The sequence below is a fragment of the Mchenga conophoros genome, linkage group LG17 (genome assembly GCF_057382185.1).
Source record: "Mchenga conophoros isolate Kocher_MC1m ecotype Shallow Benthic linkage group LG17, M_conophoros_male_GT1.1, whole genome shotgun sequence".
Classification (NCBI taxonomy): Eukaryota; Metazoa; Chordata; class Actinopteri; order Cichliformes; family Cichlidae; genus Mchenga; species Mchenga conophoros.
Genome location: NC_140542.1, coordinates 19,150,571 through 19,172,113, shown reverse-complemented (window position 1 = coordinate 19,172,113; position 21,543 = coordinate 19,150,571). Strand labels below are relative to the sequence as shown.

At 47.4% G+C, this 21,543-nt stretch overlaps 1 protein-coding gene across 1 annotated transcript; it reads right to left on the bottom strand.

The window, feature by feature from the left end:
* Positions 1-1,084: 1,084 nt before the first annotated feature.
* LOC146555371 (protein NLRC3-like) lies at positions 1,085-21,341 on the bottom strand. Its single transcript, XM_085250821.1, has 6 exons — positions 21,214-21,341; positions 12,281-12,465; positions 10,366-12,184; positions 9,517-9,690; positions 7,349-7,522; positions 1,085-1,262 (listed from the first exon to the last, which is right to left on the bottom strand). Exons 1-6 carry the CDS (start codon positions 21,339-21,341, stop codon positions 1,085-1,087), a joined length of 2,658 nt encoding a protein of 885 aa, XP_085106947.1.
* Between the last annotated feature and the right edge of the window lie 202 nt (positions 21,342-21,543).

Genomic DNA, 21,543 nt, shown 5'->3' with positions numbered 1-21,543 from the left:
TTTTAGCATCAAATCTGCAGATGTCATTCAAGTCCACAGTGGAAATAAATCACGAGACTCCTGAAACACTTTAGTGATGGATTATCTATGTTCACCTGAAAGAAACAGCTTCTGTGAGGTGATGACTCCTCTGTCAGTCACTTCTGGATGAAGCTCTGCTCTCCACTCAACCTCCCAGTAACATGGCCCAGTCAGAGCAATGCTACTTCAACATCATCAAGACACAGCTTATCCTCTCTTGGCACACACGCTGTCTTGTTTACCAAAATGACTTCACTCTGCAGAAAAAAACAACATATTTTCTAACTGATTGTTTACAGATATTGACAGTCATCACCATCTCCTGTCTGTCAGTAATGCAGAATGTCCAATATGAAGCAGGGACCTGATTAATGTTCAGAGCAAGAGTGGACCATTTCCTGTTGTTCCACTAAAACAGAGTCTTCATGTGTTCATAATAGGGCTGTCAACATTAATGCGGATTAATCCGTCATCACGATTAACGTGATTAAAATATTTAACACAATTAACCCATCTGGAATAACTCAAAATCCCTGAAATGTCTCTGTCAATGCATTTCGGGCAGTTTCTCCAAAGTTTGTCCATTCTGCACTCCAGATAGGTTAAACATGTTAAAATGTTAAGCTCATTAACCGTGATGATGCGTTAACGTTGACAGCCCTAGTTTATAAACATATCTGATTCTGAAATATCAGCTGACTAATAAACATGGGTGCTGTTACTGAACTGAAAGCACTGACAAGACAGATGTATAAATATGTTTCCTGGAACTTGGCAGAACTTTTGCTCTCTATGAGTATTAAATGGTTACTAAATGCAATTTTGGTTCTCTGAAATAAGAGCCACTGATTTGCAGGCTTTAGTCAGAGTGATTCCAGAACTGTGACAGAGATGAAACTGACAAGTTGTATAGTGTTGAAAAAACAAGCAATGGCTTGGACATGTGCAGAGGATAGTGGATATATTGGAGGCTTCAGGTTTGCAGGAAACACTGGGTCTTTGCTTTCATAAAACTCTGTTCAGGAAAATATTACTGGAGCACCACTCCAACCTTCTACTGACCTCAGATCCTAAGATCCAGTCTACACTGTGGACTCTTCAGAAGCCCCAACAGCTGCTGCACATCTAAATTCTGCAACTTGTTGTAGCTCAGGTCAAGATGTTTCATATGAGAGGGGTTGGACTTGAGAGCAGAGACCAGAGCAGCACAGCTGATCACTGACAAACCGCAACGATACAATCTGAATAAAAAGTAAAACATATAAATAAAATCATTTATAATCTAATCAGATCTCCTGAGTCAACCTATAACCTGTATGCCCAGTTGTAAGTGGCTATTGTATAAGAATCCTCCCAAAACTCTGTAATTATTAAATTACCAAATGTATGGTGCATAGATGTGAAAACACTCTAAGTATGTTATCACTGCTGACGAAAAATTGAAGAGGGTGAGCAGAAGTCACATGCTTCTAATCAAATACGTTTGATTAACTGATTATCAGTTTGTGGTGTCATGAAGTACTGTGCTTCAAATTTTGGACCCAGTATATAGGACACAGGGGACACGGTTCAAATACATAGGCAGCTGTATTGCTGGAACTCAAAGGAACAAAATACCAAAATACAAAACTGGGGCAAGGCAAGAGCCGAGGAAATTCGAACACACAAGGCACACAGCATGAAGGAGGACACGACAATAAACTGAGGGAGACACGAGATAATGAGGGAGGATGAAATAGGTGGCAGGACAATTGGGATCAATCAGAAGACACTGGAAGTAAAACTGAATTTTAAAAAAGGGACAAAAAAAACTGTCAAAATAAAACAGGAAATAACTAACATGGAGACACAGACACAACCCTACAAACTTGACACAAGAACAGAAAGGTAAACAAGCATGGACCAGACCAGACCGACTTTACAAATGAGATACTAAGGACAAAACACAGAGACAAGACTAAGACAGAAAAGACACGTAAGGGAACAAACACCATAAAGCTAGCAAAAAAAAAAAAAAAAAAAAAAAAAAGGTCAACTCAGCTTTTACAGGTCAGTGTGTGTGTGTGTGTGTGTGTGTGTGTGTGTGTGTGTGCTGATCAATCAGTGTTAATGGGGGATGTGTTTTAAGATGGCGCCTGTGTGTTTGGCATGCCGTCAACCGCTCCTTTTTATTTGTTTGATTGTATTGTTTTTAGCTAATGTTGTGCAACATGTCAGTTCAACACTGTCGTATGATCGCCAGACTTTATTGGAAAGCGGCTTATCCACCAAAGTTTCAGTTTGGTTTGGTAAAGATAGCCAGGGTTTTCTGCCTCCCTACCTGGAAGCAGTACCATTGCGCTGGCATCCCCTACCACTGCCACCAGATATGCGGAAATGACGCAGGAGACGGGGTACCCGTGGAGGTCGCCTCGTTAAGCTGAGAATCCAGATTTCTTAGCTTCCTCACGATCTACGCTCTGTTCGTCAATCTTTTCCACGACTCTTGGTACCATCGCGTACACTGGATCCTGTGGATTCCTGGTTGGTCTCCGTTGTCGGCTCTATCGGGAGCAGCCCTGTTAAATCATTCCCTCTTCGGCATCTGTGTTGGAGGGGAATGGACCGATCAAACCTTTGATTGGTGGATCTGGTTGTCACTGCCGCAGAGGTCTCCGAACCAGCTCCCCTCAGGTTGGGTTTAATAAATGCCAGATCGGTGGCGAATAAGACCTTCATCCTGAAGGATTTCTTTTCTTCCCATGCATTGGATTTCCTCTGTTTGACTGAAACCTGGAGTTCACCCGGTGAGTTAAGCATTTTTTCTGAACTGCTGCCCGCCAGCTGTGCTTATTTTAGCGCTCCGAGAGCTTCTGGTCATGGCGGGGGGTTAGCTGTTGTTTTTAAATCACACTTTGAGTTTAAGCAACTATCCTCATGGACACGCCACACCAGCTTTGAACTTTGCCTGTGTGAACTTGGCCACTCGCCTTCATTGCTGTGTGCAATAGTTTATCGGCCTCCTAAATATAACAAGGAGTTTTTATCTGAGTTTTCGGAGTTTCTCGCTGACTGTGCATCCCGGTATGACCAGGTCCTGCTACTCGGTGATTTTAATATACACGTCTGTTGCCCAGGGAAGCCCCTGGCTAAGGAATTCATGGACCTGGTGAATTCTTTTAATCTTGTTCAATCTGTTAAAGGTGCCACTCAAGAACGTGGTCACACATTGGATTTGGTGTTATCATATGGGTTATCTGTCTGTAACTTACATGTGGAGGATGCTGTATTCTCTGACCATATGCCCATTTTATTTGACGTTGTTCCTCTTAGTCCTGTTGTTAAACGGGTTGCACCTATGCAATGCTATCGTACCTTCGGCTCAGATACTGCTGAGGATTTTTCAACACTATTTGAACAACTTGTGTCCAGTCCCTCTGAGTCGTCCTCCGTAGATGGATTACTCTCTCATCTGGGGCCCGTTCTTCGTACCTCGCTAAGTAGGTTAGCCGGATTAGATTGTTGACGATTTCGCGTGATCCTGGATCAGTCGGTTCCCCGAAGCTCATCCGGGACTTGCTGTCATAGCAACAGAGCCGTAAGCGTAAACCTGCTCGGGAGCAGGTTTACTTTATGTAAACAGGATTAGATCGCGGCCACGCAGGTATGTCCGCTTCATTTATACGAAAGCAACAGCGATATTTTTCCACTGTTTCACCATAAATAAATATTATCAATGTAACTAAAGATAATGCAGCACTTGATCCTTTTATTGATGTCACACAGATACATACAGGTCATTTCCTAAAAAAGGGAAATGTACTATTAACATTCTATTACATGTATGTGATTATTACAGATGTAATTCATATTTCAGAGTAGTAATTGTAAATTACTTCGTGTAATCAAGATGAGAGACCACGGCTATAAAAGCGAAGGTGGATTTGGGAAGTCTGTCGCAGCCATGTCCTGTCCGTATACGCGACCAACCCATTGCGGAAGGTGCAAGATTGATAAGGAGAGTCCTCAGAATTCAGCGTATATTGCGGGACAGACAGGATCCTTTAGCTCAGCGCGACAGTGTGCTCATAGAGAGATATCGATTTTCCCGTGAGGATATTATTTACATAACCAACTTGTTGACGAGGGGGTGCAGGACCACCACCTGTCTTTTTTTCCTCTGCCCTTTTCTTGGTTGCTGTTATGAACAAACTAACAGAGTATTACAGGCCAGTATTACCTTGCCAAGAGACGCAAAGCAATCTAAGAGATAAATATTACCATTCTGTAGAATACTCCTGTATTCCACTTTTACTTGTTCCCATGTTCTTGTGGGTCCTGTTGTGGCTCTAATGTGAAAGGGGATATAATATAACATATTATAATATAATATAATGCCATATGATATTGGACAATATAGTGTCATATGATAGATCTACCCTACCGCCTACTGGTGTTGGCCAGAGGGGCCGATGGCGCGATATGGCAGCCTGGCTACAATCGTAGCTGCCTCCACCAGTGTGTGAATGTGGGAGTGAATGAATAGTGGTATCGTAAAGCGCTTTGGGTGCCTTGGAAAGCGCTATATAAACCCAATCCATTATTATTATTATTATTAAATTACCTACGAGTTTGATTTGTCAGCAACTTTCTGCCAGCCCTCTCTCCTTGCTTTTGCAGCCTTTGCAGTGTTCTCTTGCGTTTTAATTAAACTCTGAAACTCCTGAAATCCCTCACTCATGAGTTCTTGCTCTGCTGCCGGAAAATACCGAGCACGCCCCTTGGACATTTTCGCCGACCAATCAGCGGGTTGCCGATCAATGTTTCTACTATCGATGCGTAGCCCCTTTTACGACACCCAGTGATGTCACATTCCTGCGTCCAGCTGTAGTAATCGTCAACAGCAGGTGTGTTCGGGGAACCGGATTAGCGAGCTCACGGTTAGCGCGATGATTTGATCTTGGATGTTTCATTTGATCTTGGATGTAGTAAGCGACGTACGAAGAACGGGCCCCTGGGCTCTGTTTGTAAATCTGCCCTTGATGTTGTTGCACCTCTAAGACTCAGGCAGTGTAAACCCAAGGCCAGCCCTTGGCTAACCGATTTTACTCGAGCCATTAGAAGAGAATGTAGGAGATGTGAAAGACGATGGAAAAAGGACAGGCTGTGCGTTTCTCTGGAAGCTCTTAAGACGAGTTGGAAAGCTTATCAGAGGGCAGTAAAGACCGCCAAAAACTCCTATTTTTCACAACTTATTGCTGTTAATTCACATAACCCTTGTGTTCTGTATAATACCATTAATTCTGTACTGAATGCAGAGGATCATGTTCTTTTGCAATCTTCAGAGGTTACGTGTAATAGGTTTCTTAATTTCTTTGTGGATAAGGTTGCCAGTTTGAGACCCTCCACTTTATCTTCTGTTGGCCCGGCTGTGCATGTTCCCTGTTTAAATTTGCTTATTGCTTTCCAACCGATTGTTCTACCTGAACTAGAGAAGCTTGTGTTAAGTGCTAAACCATGTGGTTCTCCGAATGATGTCGTTCCACCGCGTTTTCTGAAAGAGGTGTTTCCTACTGTTGGACCACATATTTTAAACATAATCAATACCAGCCTCTTGTCAGGTCAAGTACCAAGTGAGTTTAAGCATGCAGTTATTCATCCCTTACTTAAGAAGCCAGGCTCAGATATTTCAGTAATGTCAAATTTTAAACCCATCTCTAAACTTCCTTTTCTGAGTAAGATCTTGGAAAAGGTTGTTCACACTCAGCTGATGGATTATCCAAACAACTCTCATATGTTTGAAGTTTTTCAGTCCGGCTTTAGGACGTTTCATAGCACAGAGACAGCTCTCATAAAGGTTATGAACGATATTCTGGTAGCGACGGACTGTGGTAAACACGTAGTGCTTATACTACTAGATATGACTGCTGCATTTGACACAGTGGATCATGACCTGCTGATCTCTCGTTTACAGCATTGTGTGGGCATTTCTGGCTTTGCACTCCTGTGGATAAAATCATACCTCTCAAACAGGAGCTTCTGTGTTAAGTTGGGCTCGTCATCATCCTCTGTGGCCCCTCTACCATGGGGTGTACCACAGGGATCTATTCTTGGGCCATTACTGTTTTCATTGTATCTCCTGCCACTGGGTGCGATCTTTCGTAAACATAAAGTTTCATTTCATCTATATGCTGATGATTGCCAGCTTTATTTTCCTTTCAGTCATTCTGATAGCTCCCAAATTAGACTCCTGCTTGATTGCCTTAGTGATGTTAAGTCATGGATGGCTCAAAACGTTTTAAATTTTAACGAACGTAAAACGGAAGTAATTCTGTTTGGCCCGAATCGTTCCTCTGATATCCCTGATGTTGACCTTGCTGCTCTGACCCCTCACCTGAAGAGCTCAATTACCAATCTTGGGTTAAAAATCGACTCTGCACTTACCCTTGATGGCCACATGAATGGGGTGGTGAAATCGTCATTCTATCAACTCAGGCGTCTGTCGAAGGTTAAACCTTTTCTTTCAAGGCGTGACTTGGAGACTGTTATCCACGCTTTTATAACCTCATGCTTGGATTATTGTAACTCCCTTTTAATAGGGGTTGGACCGGGCACTCTGACATGCCTGCAACTAGTACAGAATGCTGCGGCACGGTTTTTATCTGGTAAAAGGAAATTTGAGGACATTACTCCGGTTCTGGCCTCCCTGCACTGGCTTCCAATTGAATTTAGGATTCATTTTAAAGTTCTTTTATTGGTTTTTAAATCTTTAAATGGTCTGGCAATCTGTCTGATTTGCTGAAGCCCTATGTCCCCACTCGTTCGCTCCGGTCAGCTGAGCAGCTGTTGCTCTCAGTCCCCAAACCACGGTTGAAACTGAGAGGAGACCGAGCGTTCTCTATTGTGGCTCCTAAGCTTTGGAATAATCTTCCTCTTCACATTAGGCAATCGACATCAGTGATGGCTTTTAAATCCAGATTGAAAACGCATTTTCATTCACTGGCTTTTGATTCAGTGGTTGACTGACTTGTATCTTATTGTTTTTGCTATGTTTATTATTTTATCGTATTTATTATTCTTATGGTATCTATTATGTTTCTGTTGTTCAGCACTTTGGTCAGCCTTGTGTGTTTTAAAAGTGCTATATAAATAAACGATGATGATGATGATGATGATGATGATGAAATTATCAGACACTACTGTGATGTTGCACTGAATTAAATAAAATAAATGCTAGCATTTCACCGGACATCCTCAAAATATATTAGAATACATTGTGAAAAGAAAATTTTTTCAGATCATATATTGGGAGCGAAAGGGTGAGTGAGAGAGAGGTAAGTAAACTGACCTCAGAGTCTCCAATCTGCAGTGTGGACTCTGAAGAAAATCACATAAGTGTTTCACTCCTGAATCTTGCAGCTTGTTGAGACTCAAGTCCAAATATTTCAGATGGGAGTGGTTGGACTTGAGAGCGGACACCAAAGCAGCACAGCTGACGTCTGACAAACTGCAATCCCATAAACTGAATAAAGAATTATTTATAATCCAATCAGATGTGTTTAAGTGTTAAATGTGCATCTCAACATTAGTACGTGCTGATGAACAAACCTATCTCTAAAACGAGTAGTGACTTGGTCTGTGTTGTTAGTTCTATCATTGTGTATAATTATCGTCATGTCAGACTTCTACACACATCATCTAAATGTCAGTATAGTATTCAATAACCTGTTCATATCAACACAGTTACTATGCCTCCACTGCAGCTCAGAAGCAAAACGCTGTGTAAACACTAGGGATGGGTACCGGTGTCCGGTGCCATGATGGCACCGGTTCTGACATAAACGGTAGCAACCAGACCGAAAAGCAGCGCACATTTTGGTGCTTTATTTCGGTGCTTTTTTTTCCTGAGCTGTGATACACTTCTAGCCAATCATTTTACGTTTCCGAGGATAGTAGGCGGGCCCAGGTACGTACGTTCTTTTAGAGCAGAGCTACAGATTAAAAATGTCCAAGGCGAAGCGGTCAAAAGTCTGGCTGTACTTCACAGCAAAATATGCAAACTCAGCAGCCTGCAACAAGTGCTTTAAGCTGATACTGTGATACTGTCAAAGGAGGTAACACCTCAAATCCGATGAAACACCTGGCGACGCATAGCGGTTTTTTTAAAAGCCCAGAAATGCGCCGTATTTGATAGCTTGCTGCGAGACCTCACACTGAGCACATCTACTGTGGGTGGGTTGCCTGTTATGCAACATCCCCCAAAAACACGAAGAGGAGAGTCCTGGCCCCTAGCCCTGCCAGTGTAGCAGAAATGATGACGGATGATGATGGCAGCAGCCGTTCTTCTCTGCATGAGTAGCTTAATGTTGTTCGTGTGTAATTTACGTTGAGTAGGCTAACCACGTTATTACATTAATGCATGTAAGGTGAACTAGCAAACATCATCATAGCTACATGCGGCTGTCCTCTTGTTTGATGGCAGATACTCCCTTCACCCTGGCCAAAAAGGCTAAAATGACCAAAGAAAAAGTGGAAAACAGTTAAACATGAGAGGTTTAGGACAAAGTTTGTGTTTTTTCCATTGTCTAAGCACTGCTTCCAGCCAAGAGCGATACCATATATGCCCTATAGCTGCAGAAAAAGCTAACATTGTTATCTTTTTACAAAAAACAGCTGAAAATGAGAGGTTTATGGACCAATTTTGTGTTCTCCATTCTTTAAGCACCGGTTTGAGCACCGGCACCGTTTCAAAAGTACCGATTTGGCACCGGTATCGGATAAAACCTAAACAATACCCATCCCTAGTAAACACCAAGAAAAAAAACACACATGATGAGCCAATTTTGAAGGTATTTCACATCTGCTACAGGAACAAGTGGTCTTCAGCTGTCTCTTGTCATTTTTTGTGTGTGTATGTGTGTGTGTGTCCTGGAATTGCAAAACTCAATTCAATTATGCACCTATGCACCTACATCCACTAAAATTCAAGTCCTGGACACCCAAACCTCAAGGCTCATATAATTGGCATTAATTATGGAGCTCCTCCTGGTTCTGTGATGGGACCAAATGTATTTGCATTATGCATTCTTCCCTTAGGCAGTATTATTAGAAGGCATAGAATACATTTGCATTGCTATGTTGGGGTGATACTCAACTTTATCTGTCTATCTGTCAACAAAAACAGACAAACACACCAATTAATTAAACTGAAGAAATGTAAAGGTATAAGGACCTGGATCACCTCCAATTTACTGCTTCTAAATTAAGATAAAACTGTGGTTATTGTATGTGGGCCTAAAAATCATAGGAACATGTTTTCAAGTTTTTCATTCAGTGGGAATGAAACACATATTGTGATGACTCTATGGGTCTTCATATTTTAATGTAAAGCAGCTTGAGTTCACTATTGTTGTGATCTGGCACTATGTGAATAAAACAGAATTGAAATTAAATTGAATATTGACATTCAAATTATTACAATATGTTCAAAATAAAAAACAGTCTTGATGAACTGACCTTAGAGTCTCCAGCCTACAGTTTGCACTCTCTAGGCCAGTAAACAGCTGCTTCAAAGCTGAATCAGGGAGTTTGGCTCCACTCAGGTCCAGCCCTGTTAGATGGGAGGGACTGGACTTCAGAGCTGATGCGACAATTTCACAGTGACTTTCTGAGAGTTCACAGCTAGAAAGCCTGTGATGGAAAATATATCACCACACATGTTATAAAGTGGACAAATGAGTTTTCCTCCATTTGATGAGAAACACTTGAAAAATTTCCAGCTTCATCTACATAAGTGGAACATTTAGAGTCTGTTGTCCAAACAGTATAGAAATTAAACTAAAATTAAACTAACTGAACATCATCAGATTCAATATTAGCACAATTTAAAATTGCTGTAACTGAACCATTACTTAAAATCAGTTACTTATTCCGCTTGTGGTAGCTAACTATAATTTGAATTTGAAAGACAGAGATCCTCTCTACTTTTAAGACTAGCCTTTAAAATGTACTTTTTGTATTGCAAGGGCTGGATGAGGTGGCCCTGAACCATCACTTTGTTATTCTTCTATCATCTCATGCTGGGAATTTTCCATAATGAACTCTTTTGCAAGCGCCTGGGTATGAGATAGGCCACCATGAACTACTCAAAGATGCAAGTAGGTCAGACAATGTAAGACTGACAGTGGCAATGTGGCTATTCTAGCAGGCAGGAAATCAGACAGAATGACCATGAGAAGCTAGAAAAGTACTGTCAAAAGATCTTGTCAATTTCTGCAGGATGAGTCTTTCTCTCATGTAATCGGTACTTTAGAACATAGATTTGAGCACAAATTATTTTTTGATGATAACTATATCTGGTCTTACCGTGCCTTTCTGCAGTTTCTTATAGCTGGAATAAGTCTTCGTTGTCCCTCCTTTGATGTATTATACTTATTCAGGTCCAGGTCATCCAGAACCTCCTCTGACATCTGGAGCATGTAGGCCAGAGCTGAGCAATGGATGTCAGATAGTTCCTTCTCTGATCTGTTTTCTGATTTCAGGAACTCTTGGATCTCCTGATGTACTGAGAAGTCATTCATCTCCATCAAACAATGAAAGATGTTGATACTTCTATCAGGAGAGATTTTATCACTCTTCATCTTCTTCAGATTATTGATGACTCTCTGGATAATTTCTGGACTGTACTCCATCTTATTGAGCAGACCTCCTAAGAGTCTCTGGTTGTAGTCTAGTGACAGGCCATGAAGAAAGCGGACAAATAGATCCAGGTGGCCATTCTTACTTTGGAGAGATTTCTGCATGACAGTGGAAAGAAAGTCCTCTTGAAAATAGATGGGCATACCATCATCAAAATCATCAGTAAATAAATCTGGAAAATCATTCCTCAGAAACTTCTCCAGCACCTCTTCCTTCCTGTTGCTGTAACAGTGGAACATGTAGACAGCAGCCAGAAACTCCTGAATGCTCAGATGAACAAAGCAGTAGACTGGTTTCTTGAAGATCGCACACTCTCTTTTTAAGATCTCTGTACAAATGCCTGAGTACACTGAGGCCTCTGTGACATTCAGACCACACTGCTCCAGGTCTTCTTGGTAAAATAGGATGTTTCCTTTCTCCAGATGTTCAAAGGCCAGCCGCCCCAGCTTCAGGAGAACATCCCTGTCAGCCTGCATCAGCTCCTGTGGACTCGTCTCATGTCCCTCGTGGTATTTGTGCTTCTTTCTCTTTGTCTGAACGAGCAGGAAGTGTGAGTACATGTCAGTCAGGGTCTTGGGCAGCTCTCCTCTCTCCTCTGTAGTCAACATGTGCTCCAGAACCGTAGCAGTGATCCAGCAGAACACAGGGATTCTACACATGATGTGGAGGCTCCTGGATGTCTTCATGTGGGAGATGATTCTGCTGGACAGCTCTTCATCACTGAATCTGCTCGTGAAGTACTCCTCCTTCTGGGCGTCAGTGAAACCTCGTACTTCTGTTACCCTGTCAACACATATAGTAGGGATCTGACTGGATGCTGCAGGTCGGGAAGTTATCCAGACGAGAGCCAAGGGAAGCAGATTCCCCTCGATGAGGTTTGTCAGCAGCTCGCTGACTGATGACTTCTGTGTGACATTAGACACAAGCTTCCTGTTGGTGAAATCCAATGAAAGTCTGGTTTCATCCAGGCCGTCAAATATGAACAAAAGTTTACAGACAGCGAGCTTCTCTGCTGTGACCTTCTGTAATGCTGGATGGAAAACATGGAGCAGCTCTAGAAGACTGTACTGCTCATCTGTGATCACGTTCAGCTCCCTGAATGAAAGCAGAATCACCACACTGATGTCTTGGTTCTCCAAACCTTCTCCCCAGTCCAGAGTGAACTTCTGTACTGAGAAGGTTTTTCCAATGCCGGCAATGCCATTTGTTAGAACAACTCTAATGGGTCTCTGTTGGTCAGCCAAAGCTTTAAAGATGTCCTGGCACCTGATTGGAGTGTCATTGATGGTCTTGGAAGCTGTCTCCAGCTGCCTCACCTCATGTTGGGTATGAACTTCTTCACTCTGTCCCTCTGTGATGTAAAGTTCAGTGTAGATCCTGTTGAGCAGAGTCCCACTTCCTGTTTCATCACTTCCTTCAGTCACATGTTCACATCTCCTCCTTAGACTGATTTTATGTTCATCTAATACCTCCTGCAGACCAACATCTGCTAAAAGAAAGAAAAACAATGATGCTAAATAGATAGAAAACTCTTTAATACCCATCACAATAAGAAGTCCAGGCTTTAGATGTTCAGTCGTACTTTGAGCACAACCTCTCTGACTGGCGGTCTGCAGTCTGGACCTGCATCCAAACTGTGGACACAAGGAGTCTCTCCCTTGTCTGCAGAACCAGTGTCTACAATTGGTAGAGACTGGATCCTTCAGGATGTCCTGACACAAAGCACAGTAGGACAGCTGCTCCTCCACACTAACATGACTCTTCTCTCTGTGGACATGAAGGAAAAAATATTCTGACCAGAAAAATACACAGTAAAGTCAGAAATATAAATATAATTAAAATATAAATATAATTATATAAATATAATTACTCAGTTCAGCAGAAACAGTCTCTTACTTTTTGTCTAAGGTTGCGGGTTCATCACTGAAGTCTGGATTATGCTCTTTGGACCAATCACTCTTCGCAGACACACAGCTAGATTCTGCAGATGATGTGATGTGTATGTGGTGTTGATCTCTGGAAACACAAACAAAGCATAAACAAACTAAAACACCCCCCCCCAAAACCCTTGTCATTCATGGACATAAAATGTTTTTTGTTGTTTGTTTTTTTTCATGGCAGCTTTTGAGACAGTTTTGGGTTTTGCCATGAAACTAGGCTGAGCAGTCAGGCCACTGTGATTAAGAGAGGATTTTAGAAGTGCTCACTTGTAACTTCCTGATTGCATCACATTCAAAAGCACAGACTATTGACTCAAACATGGGCTGCAGGTAGTCCAACTTTTCCAAAATGGCACATTATTACATCCCATTGCCATAAGGGTTGCTTAGTCTCCCAGCACAGTCTCAAGTGTATGAAGGTCCAGCAGACAGGCAATTAATCTAGGAGTAAGTTAAACAGAGCCGTAGAATGTCCTTACCAAACAATTGTCTCTAACCAAAAAATTAGAAACAGACTTTATGAGGGTGACCTGACGGCCTGACATCCTCTAGTGGGATCTGTGCTTCTTGCCCAGCACCATGAATGATGCTGGTGCAATGGCTGCTGGGTTCCTCCTGGTCTACAACAATGTCCAACCGCATGTGCCCAGGGTATGCAGCTATTACTGGAGGAACTGGCTGACCCCCACGGTTGCCTGACCTGAATCTAATAAAATATCTCCTGGACATTGTCAGGGTTCCTGGGTCGGTGACCCAGTGTTTTCAGTTTTGTTCATGTTCAGTTTATTTTGCCACTTCCATGTGCTCACTTCCTGCTTTTCCTGCTCGTCTTGTGTCATTAGCCAGATTATGTTCAGCTGTGTACTCACCGGTCTCTCATTATCATCCTCATCAGTCTGTGTATTTAAGCCCTCTGTTTCTACTCGTTCACTGTCGTGTCATTGATGTTATGTTGTCCTTCCCGTGTGTTCCCTCAGTTCAGTCCGCCATTCAGTTGTCCAGCCAGTCAGTGTCCGTTCACCCACTCCTTATAATAAACCTCACCTACCTGCCAGTCCTGCGTTTGGGTTCTTTCTTCCTCGCCTCCACACAACGCCTGACAGAATGACACGACCCGTCCCACGAAGACACAATTGGAACCCAGCGGACTCGGACCTCTACGAGCGGCAGGAGGTAGCGCTCTCCTTGTGGGCGGAAAAGCTCAAGGAGAGACAGCGGCTCTTCGTGGAGCGAGAGCACGTCTTCGAGGGTACTCGCTTGGCTCTGGGCGGGCCTTGGAGACACCGCGTTCACCCACCTGCTACCTCCCATGCACCGGAGCATCTGCCGCGGAGTGTGGGCATTTCACGCCGTGCTTCGGCCGCTCCCTCTCTCGCCACTTCGCTCCTCGCTCACACACCCGCCGCCTCATTCGCCGGACCTCCACCATCGCCACGGCACAGCGGCTACGCCTCACACCTCGGCTCAACGGAGGCTACCGCACCAGAGGCTCTGCTGTTTACCCCGGCCGCTTCCTCTTCCCGGAGAAAGCGGCGCACACGCCGCCATAAAACGGACTACTTTCAGCCACTCCCGATGGTGAGCTCCAGTGACTGTTTTTCGCACTCGCCATCTGATTATTCACTTAAAACGCACAATAGACTCACTTCTGATTCATGGGGAGTCTCCCTCCTAGACGAGGACGTGGACTGGGAAGAGTTTTTCTGCTCTGCTCCAAAGACTGTAAATAGTGGTGGCAGAAAAACCAGAACAATCCCCAATTAACCTGCCAGTAACACACACACCGTCACTATTTCCACACCCGTTACTCAGCCATTTCCCACCAGCACGGCGGCCCAGATTCGGCCTTCCCCTTCAGCCGTTTCACCTCCTCTGATGGCTAGGGCCCAGTCTACACCCACACCAGTGCCAGGTCCCAGGAGGAGGGCAGCTGCGACCCAGTCTACCTCCACACCCGCTTCTGTTTCTCAGGTGGGGGTGACTGGTGTCCAGCCACCTCCCGTGCCTGTCCCAGCACCCAGGCTGAGGGCAGCCCGAATCCAACCTGACCATCCCAGAGGCCTAGCTGAGGCTCTCCAGCCAGTGCCCTCATGCTCCAGAGGCTCGGAAGAGCTAGCCTGCTTACTCATCAGCCCACCACTTCATCCACCACCTGATCCAGCCTTTCACGCACTAGCTTTATCCCTGGTTAGGCTGGCTGAAGTGTCCCCTGCTCAGGCACCAGCTTTACTAGCCCAGGCTGTAGCTTTATCTCCCTCATTTGTCATGGTCCTGGGCCATGTTGGCCCAGTGTTCTTAGTTTTCTTGTATGTTTGTATTTTGTTCCTTATTTAGGCCATGTTTTCTGAGTTGCCCTGTTGTGTTGTTCCCTAAGTGTTTTCCCTTCATGGCTTTTACCCCCTGTGTGCCCCTCTGTGTATCTGTGAGCCCTCGTCTCTCCTTATATTTTATTCCATGTTTCCCCTGCCCATTATGTCTAAGTTCTCCCCGTGCTCTCTCTCCCCCCCTGTGTGCCCTCTGTGTATTTATGAGCCCTCGTCTCCCTTTGTGGTTGTTTCATGTTTCCCCAGCCCGTTATGTCTGTGTTTTCCCCGTGCTCTCTCTCCTCCTGTCTGAACCTCTGTGCACTTCCTGTTTACTTTGTGACTCTCACGCCTGTACATGTCATGTTCAGTTCACCCCGCCCTGTCTCGTTATGATTATCAGTGTCACCTGTGTTCCCCATGTGTTCCCACTTTCCTCGTTAACCCTCTGTGTATTTCTGTCTGCATCTCCCTCTGTTCGGCGTCGCGTTCTCCCTCATGTTGTGTGTTATTCTCCCCGTGGTTCGGTTCCTTGTACATCTCATGCTTTAGTTTTCCCAGTTTTAGTTTATTTTGTATTGCTTCTCGTGGCCAGCAATAAAGCTGTGTTTTTTGAGTTTATCCCCGTGTCTGTGAATCTGCATCTTGGGTCCTTCTCCTGCCTGCCACACAACGAACCATGACAGAAGAACGCGACCGCGACATGGACCCAGCAGTTCACAACCCCTCCGCGGACCTCCAGGACGACTTGGTCTACACGGTGGAATACCACTGTGAGGAATGGGCGACGCTGCCTAGAGGCGAATACCGGGAGACCGTAGCCGTCCGTCTTCAGCGGATGGTGTCCGGGCTCCCGTGGCTATTCGGCGCGCTGCGCCCCCACATCCGGGACTTTCTTGTGTCCGCCGTGGGCATCCGTCCGGGGCAGCTGTCCCAGAAAGAACCGGAAACGGTCAAGATCGGGACCATGGGGCTCACCACCGTTACGCCGCCTGTTCGCTTCTCATCGGCTTCTACATCTTCGCCACCGCCTGTCTACACTACGTGGCGCACGGAGATGCCGGAGGCCAGCGACTTCGGTGAAGAGGAGCGGCAGCAGGTGTTACGGGCGTATCGGGAGGACGAGCTCCGTTGGAAGCCCTGGCTTATCACCGAGGAGGATTCGCGGCCCGGCTCAGCTCCTCCCCCATCCCGGAGAAAACGGCGTTCACGCCGCCGACACCCACCGCCACAGCCAGACACCGAGACTTCTGAGTTGCCAGCTGTGGTGAGTGGAAGGGACAAACAGGAGTTTCCTGACTCTGGGACTGTTTATTCCGGAGCTGTGTTTTTTCGCTTAGCTGCCCAGCCAGAAGCGCTAGCTCTGTCTCCTGTATCCTCGCTAGCACAGTCGTTGACTCCACCACAAGCTCCGTTTTCACCCCTACCACCACTTCAGTCTCCTTCAGTTCAGTCTGCCACTCAGCTACCTCCTCAGTTAGCCTTAGCTCGGTTTTCCCCAGCGCAGCCTCCCTTAGCACAGTCATCCACTCAATCACCAGTTCCACTTTCCCCCCAACTATCGCAGCTACTCCCAGCTCAGTCAGCTCCCTCGCAGCCCTTCACAGCTCAGTCAGCTCCCTCGCAGCCCTTCACAGCTCAGTCAGCTCCCTCGCAGCCCTTCACAGCTCAGTTAGCTCCCTCGCAGCCCTTCACAGCTCAGTTAGCTCCCTCGCAGCCCTTCAGAGCTCAGTTAGCTCCCTCGCAGCCCCCCTCAGTTCAGTTTCCCGTGTCCCCCTCAGTTCAGTTTCCAGTGTCCCCCTCAGTTCAGTGTCCAGTGTCCCCCTCAGTTCAGTGTCCAGTGTCCCCCTCAGTTCAGTTTCCAGTGTCCCCCTCAGTTCAGTTTCCAGTATCCCCAGTGCCACTTTCAGTTCAGGCCCCCGTAGCTCCAGAGTCACCTTCAGCGCAGGCCCCAGTAGCTCCAGTGCCGCCTGTAGCGCAGGCCCCAGTAGCTCCAGTGCCGCCTGTAGCGCAGGCCCCAGTAGCTCCAGTGCCGCCTGTAGCGCAGGCGCCAGTAGCTCCAGTGCCGCCTGTAGCGCAGGCGCCAGTAGCTCCAGTAGCCCAGTCCCCGATAGCAGCACGGTCCGCTGGTCAGCTTAACATTCAGCCAGGGGTCCCAAATCTCCCTGGCTCTGCATCAGCTCCTGCTGGGAGCTCGGATGAGCTCATCCAGGACTCCGCGGCTCCCACGCCGCCATCTACCTCATCAGCTGGGGGGCCCGAGGAGCCCGTTCAGCCTCCCGTCTCCGCTGGAGGGTCCGAGGGGCCCGTTCAGCCTCCCGTCTCCGCTGGAGGGTCCGAGGGGCCCATTCAGCCTCCCGTCTCCGCTGGAGGGCCCGAGGAGCCCGTCCAGCAACCTTCCACGTCAGCTGGGGGTTCAGGAGAACCGCACCAGCCTCATGCCACGTCTGCTGGGGGGCCCGAGCCGCCCGTCCAGCACCATGCCACATCAGCTGGAGGGCCCGAGGAGCCCATCCAGCCACCTTCTGCTTCTGCTCCTCCTGGTCCAGCTCCAGCCCGTGCTTCGTCAGCTGCAGCTCCAGCCCGTGCTTCGTCAGCTGCAGCTCCAGCCTGTGCTTCGTCTGCTGCAGCTCCAGCCTGTGCTTCGTCTGCTGCAGCTCCAGCCTGTGCTTCGTCTGCTGCAGCTCCAGCCTGTGCTTCCTCTGCTGCAGCTCCAGCCTCCGAGTCTTCGTCTGGCGCAGCTCCAACCTCCGAGTCTTCGTCTGGCGCAGCTCCAGCCTCCGAGTCTTCGTCTGGCGCAGCTCCAGCCTCCGAGTCTTCGTCTGGCGCAGCTCCAGCCTCCGAGTCTTCGTCTGGCGCAGCTCCAGCCTCCGAGTCTTCGTCTGGTTCAGCTCCAGCCTCCGAGTCTTCGTCTGGTTCAGCTCCAGCCTCCGAGTCTTCGTCTGGCGCAGCTCCAGCCTCCGAGTCTTCGTCTGGCGCAGCTCCAGCCTCCGAGTCTTCGTCTGGCGCAGCTCCAGCCTCCGAGTCTTCGTCTGGTTCAGCTTCAGCCTCCGAGTCTTCGTCTGGTTCAGCTTCAGCCTGTGCTTCGCCTGGTCCGGCCCCCGCATCGCCACCTTCTGGTCCTGCCTCGTCTGGTCCTGCCTCGACTGGTCCTGCCTCGACTGGTCCTGTGCCCACCAGGCCATGGCCAGCACGCCTGAGACTGGAGAGCCGCCGCCGCTGCCTTCCGCGCGGTCGGCCCCCTGAACTGCTCCTTCGTCGTCTCCTTCGCCGCCGCCGCTGCCTTCCACGCGGTCGGCCCCCTGAACTGCTCCGTCGTCGTCTCCTTCGCCGTCGCCGCTGCCTTCCGCACGGCCGGCCTCCGGACCAGCTCTGTCACCTGTGCCACCCACCTGGTCGGCCCCCCGACCGTGTGACCCGTGAACTCTTGTGCCTGTGGGCTCTGGGTCGGCCCCCTGAACTTTATTTGGACTGTGGTCATGTGCTCCTGTGTCTTCTGTTGTTTGTTTTTGTTTCCCGTTCTGGTCCCTCCGTCCTGGTCCCCCGCCTCCCGCCCTGGGTGGGTTGTTTTCTGTTTTTGTTTTGTTTCTCGGGTTTGGGCTGTCGGGGGCCAGCCCTTGAGGGGGGGGGGGGGGGGGGTACTGTCATGGTCCTGGGCCATGTTGGCCCAGTGTTCTTAGCTTTCTTGTATGTTTGTATTTTGTTCCTTATTTAGGCCATGTTTTCTGAGTTGCCCTGTTGTGTTGTTCCCTAAGTGTTTTCCCTTCATGGCTTTTACCCCCTGTGTGCCCCTCTGTGTATCTGTGAGCCCTCGTCTCTCCTTATGTTTTATTCCATGTTTCCCCTGCCCATTATGTCTAAGTTCTCCCCGTGCTCTCTCTCCCCCCCTGTGTGCCCTCTGTGTATTTATGAGCCCTCGTCTCCCTTTGTGGTTGTTTCATGTTTCCCCAGCCCGTTATGTCTGTGTTTTCCCCGTGCTCTCTCTCCTCCTGTCTGAACCTCTGTGCACTTCCTGTTTACTTTGTGACTCTCACGCCTGTACATGTCATGTTCAGTTCACCCCGCCCTGTCTCGTTATGATTATCAGTGTCACCTGTGTTCCCCATGTGTTCCCACTTTCCTCGTTAACCCTCTGTGTATTTCTGTCTGCATCTCCCTCTGTTCGGCGTCGCGTTCTCCCTCATGTTGTGTGTTATTCTCCCCGTGGTTCGGTTCCTTGTACATCTCATGCTTTAGTTTTCCCAGTTTTAGTTTATTTTGTATTGCTTCTCGTGGCCAGCAATAAAGCTGTGTTTTTTGAGTTTATCCCCGTGTCTGTGAATCTGCATCTTGGGTCCTTCTCCTGCCTGCCACACAACGAACCATGACATCATTAGCTCAGTCTATAGCTCAGCCATCAGCTGTACCAACCTCAGCTCAGCCATTAGCCTCACCGACCTCTGTTTATCCGTTAGTCTCCTCAGTCCAGGCAGTTCACTCACCTGCCCCCTGTGGTTCAGTCTCCTCCTGCCCTCCAGTCTGCTCCTGTCCAGTCTGTAGTCCAGTCAGTCCAGTCTGCTCCTGTCCAGTCTGTAGTCCAGTCTGCCCCTGTCCAGTCTGTAGTCCAGTCAGTCCAGTCTGCTCCTGTCCAGTCTGTAGTCCGTTCTGCTCCTGTCCAGTTTGTAGTCCATTCTGCCCCTGTCCAGTCTCTAGTCCAGTCAGTCCAGTCTGCTCCTGTTCAGTCTGTAGTCCAGTCGCCTCCTGTCTCCCAGTCGCCCGTCCACCATCCCGTTCAGTTCCCGGACCTGCAGCCACAGCACCCAGAGCCAGCTGTGAGCTCTCCTGCTCCTCAGCCAGGGGTTTCCGCACCCGCTGGCCCGGCCGCTCTTCAGCCAGGGGTTTCCGCACCCGCTGGCCCGGCCGCTCTTCAGCCAGGGGTTCCTGCACCCGCTGGCCCGGCCGCTCCTCAGCCAGAGGCTTCCGCGCCTACTGGCCCTGCCTGTCTCCAGCCAGAGGCTTCCGCGCCGCCTGGTCCGGCATCAGACTCAGCCGCTGCCTTGCCTGGTCCGGCATCAGACTCAGCCGCTGCCTCGCCTGGTCCAGCCTCAGCCTCTGCTTCGCCTGGTCCAGCCTCAGCCTCAGCTTCAGCTTCGCCTGGTCCGGCCTCGGCTTCTGCTTCGCCTGGTCCAGCCTCAGCTTCGCCTGGTCCGGCCTCGGCTTCTGCTTCACCTGGTCCAGCCTCAGCTTCGCCTGGTCCAGCCTCAGCTTTGCCTTTTCCTGTGTCAGCTCGTCTTGTGTCATTAGCCAGATTATGTTCAGCTGTGTACTCACCGGTCTCTCATTATCATCCTCATCAGTCTGTGTATTTAAGCCCTCTGTTTCTACTCGTTCACTGTCATGTCATTGATGTTATGTTGTCCTTCCCGTGTGTTCCCTCAGTTCAGTCCGCCATTCAGTTGTCCAGCCAGTCAGTGCCCCTTCACCCACTCCTTATAATAAACCTCACCTACCTGCCAGTCCTGCGTTTGGGTTCCTTCTTCCTCGCCTCCATACAACGCCTGACAGACATTATGTTTTGGTTCATCTTGGATCACCAGGTTGCACCTCAGACTGTCCAGGAGCTTAGTGATGCCCCAGTCTAAATCTGGGACCAGATTCTCAATGACAACATACATCATCTCATTAGGAGCATGCCCTTACGTTGGTATTTGGCCTGCATGAAGCACATGGGAGCCACATAAACTATTTAGTACCAGTTTTAGTTGCAGCAATGACATTTTGGTGAAATAAACAAGCCTGCCACAAAACATTTCACTTTAAATTTCAGGGTGTCTTTGAATTCAGCCCTCTGTATGTTGATCATTTCCATTTCCATCAAACAATGTTTCATTCCTAACATATTACCCAGTCCATAACAGTATACTGTAGATATCCAGCATCATTCTTTCCCTATTGAGATCTAATGTGTTTTCCAAGTGTTACTTTTATTGAGCAGTGAGCAGTGTGTACTTCTAACATCAGCATCTGTTTATCTAAAGTTCAGCTTTTGCCATTATATTGTGACCAGTTCTTTTCAGGGAGATGACTTCATGGTCTTTGGTGGGTAAACACATTAGAAAGCAGTTGGATATAGTAAAGAGCATCAGTAGGTTTGAATGACTTTGTTTGTTCAATAGAAAAAGGTTAAAAATCAGAAAGTGGGTTAATCTGACACAATTAAACAGCATTTAGTTTTGTCTTCCTATGAAATGAATTATCTTCAGTTTGATCTACAGACAGAAAGTATCTCTTACTTAGTGTCTGAGGGTCTAGGTTCAGTGTTGAACACTGGAGGCTGAGCTTTGGACCAGTCACTCTTTATAGATAGACAGCTGGATCCTGGATACTCTGCTCTGTAATCCTCTTGATGCAGATCCCTCATTTTCAGTGCATCTGAGAGAACCCGGTGTTAAGATTCAATATTGAGGAAGGGTACAAGAGGTGATCGAAGAATAACCACACCGATCCGGCCGGGTGAAGTCAAACGATGATTTTAATGAATACACGCGTGGGAAGACACTCTGTACGCAGACAGCCAGTAGTCCTCGACTCAATCAAAGCATGAACAGATATTTTATAGCATC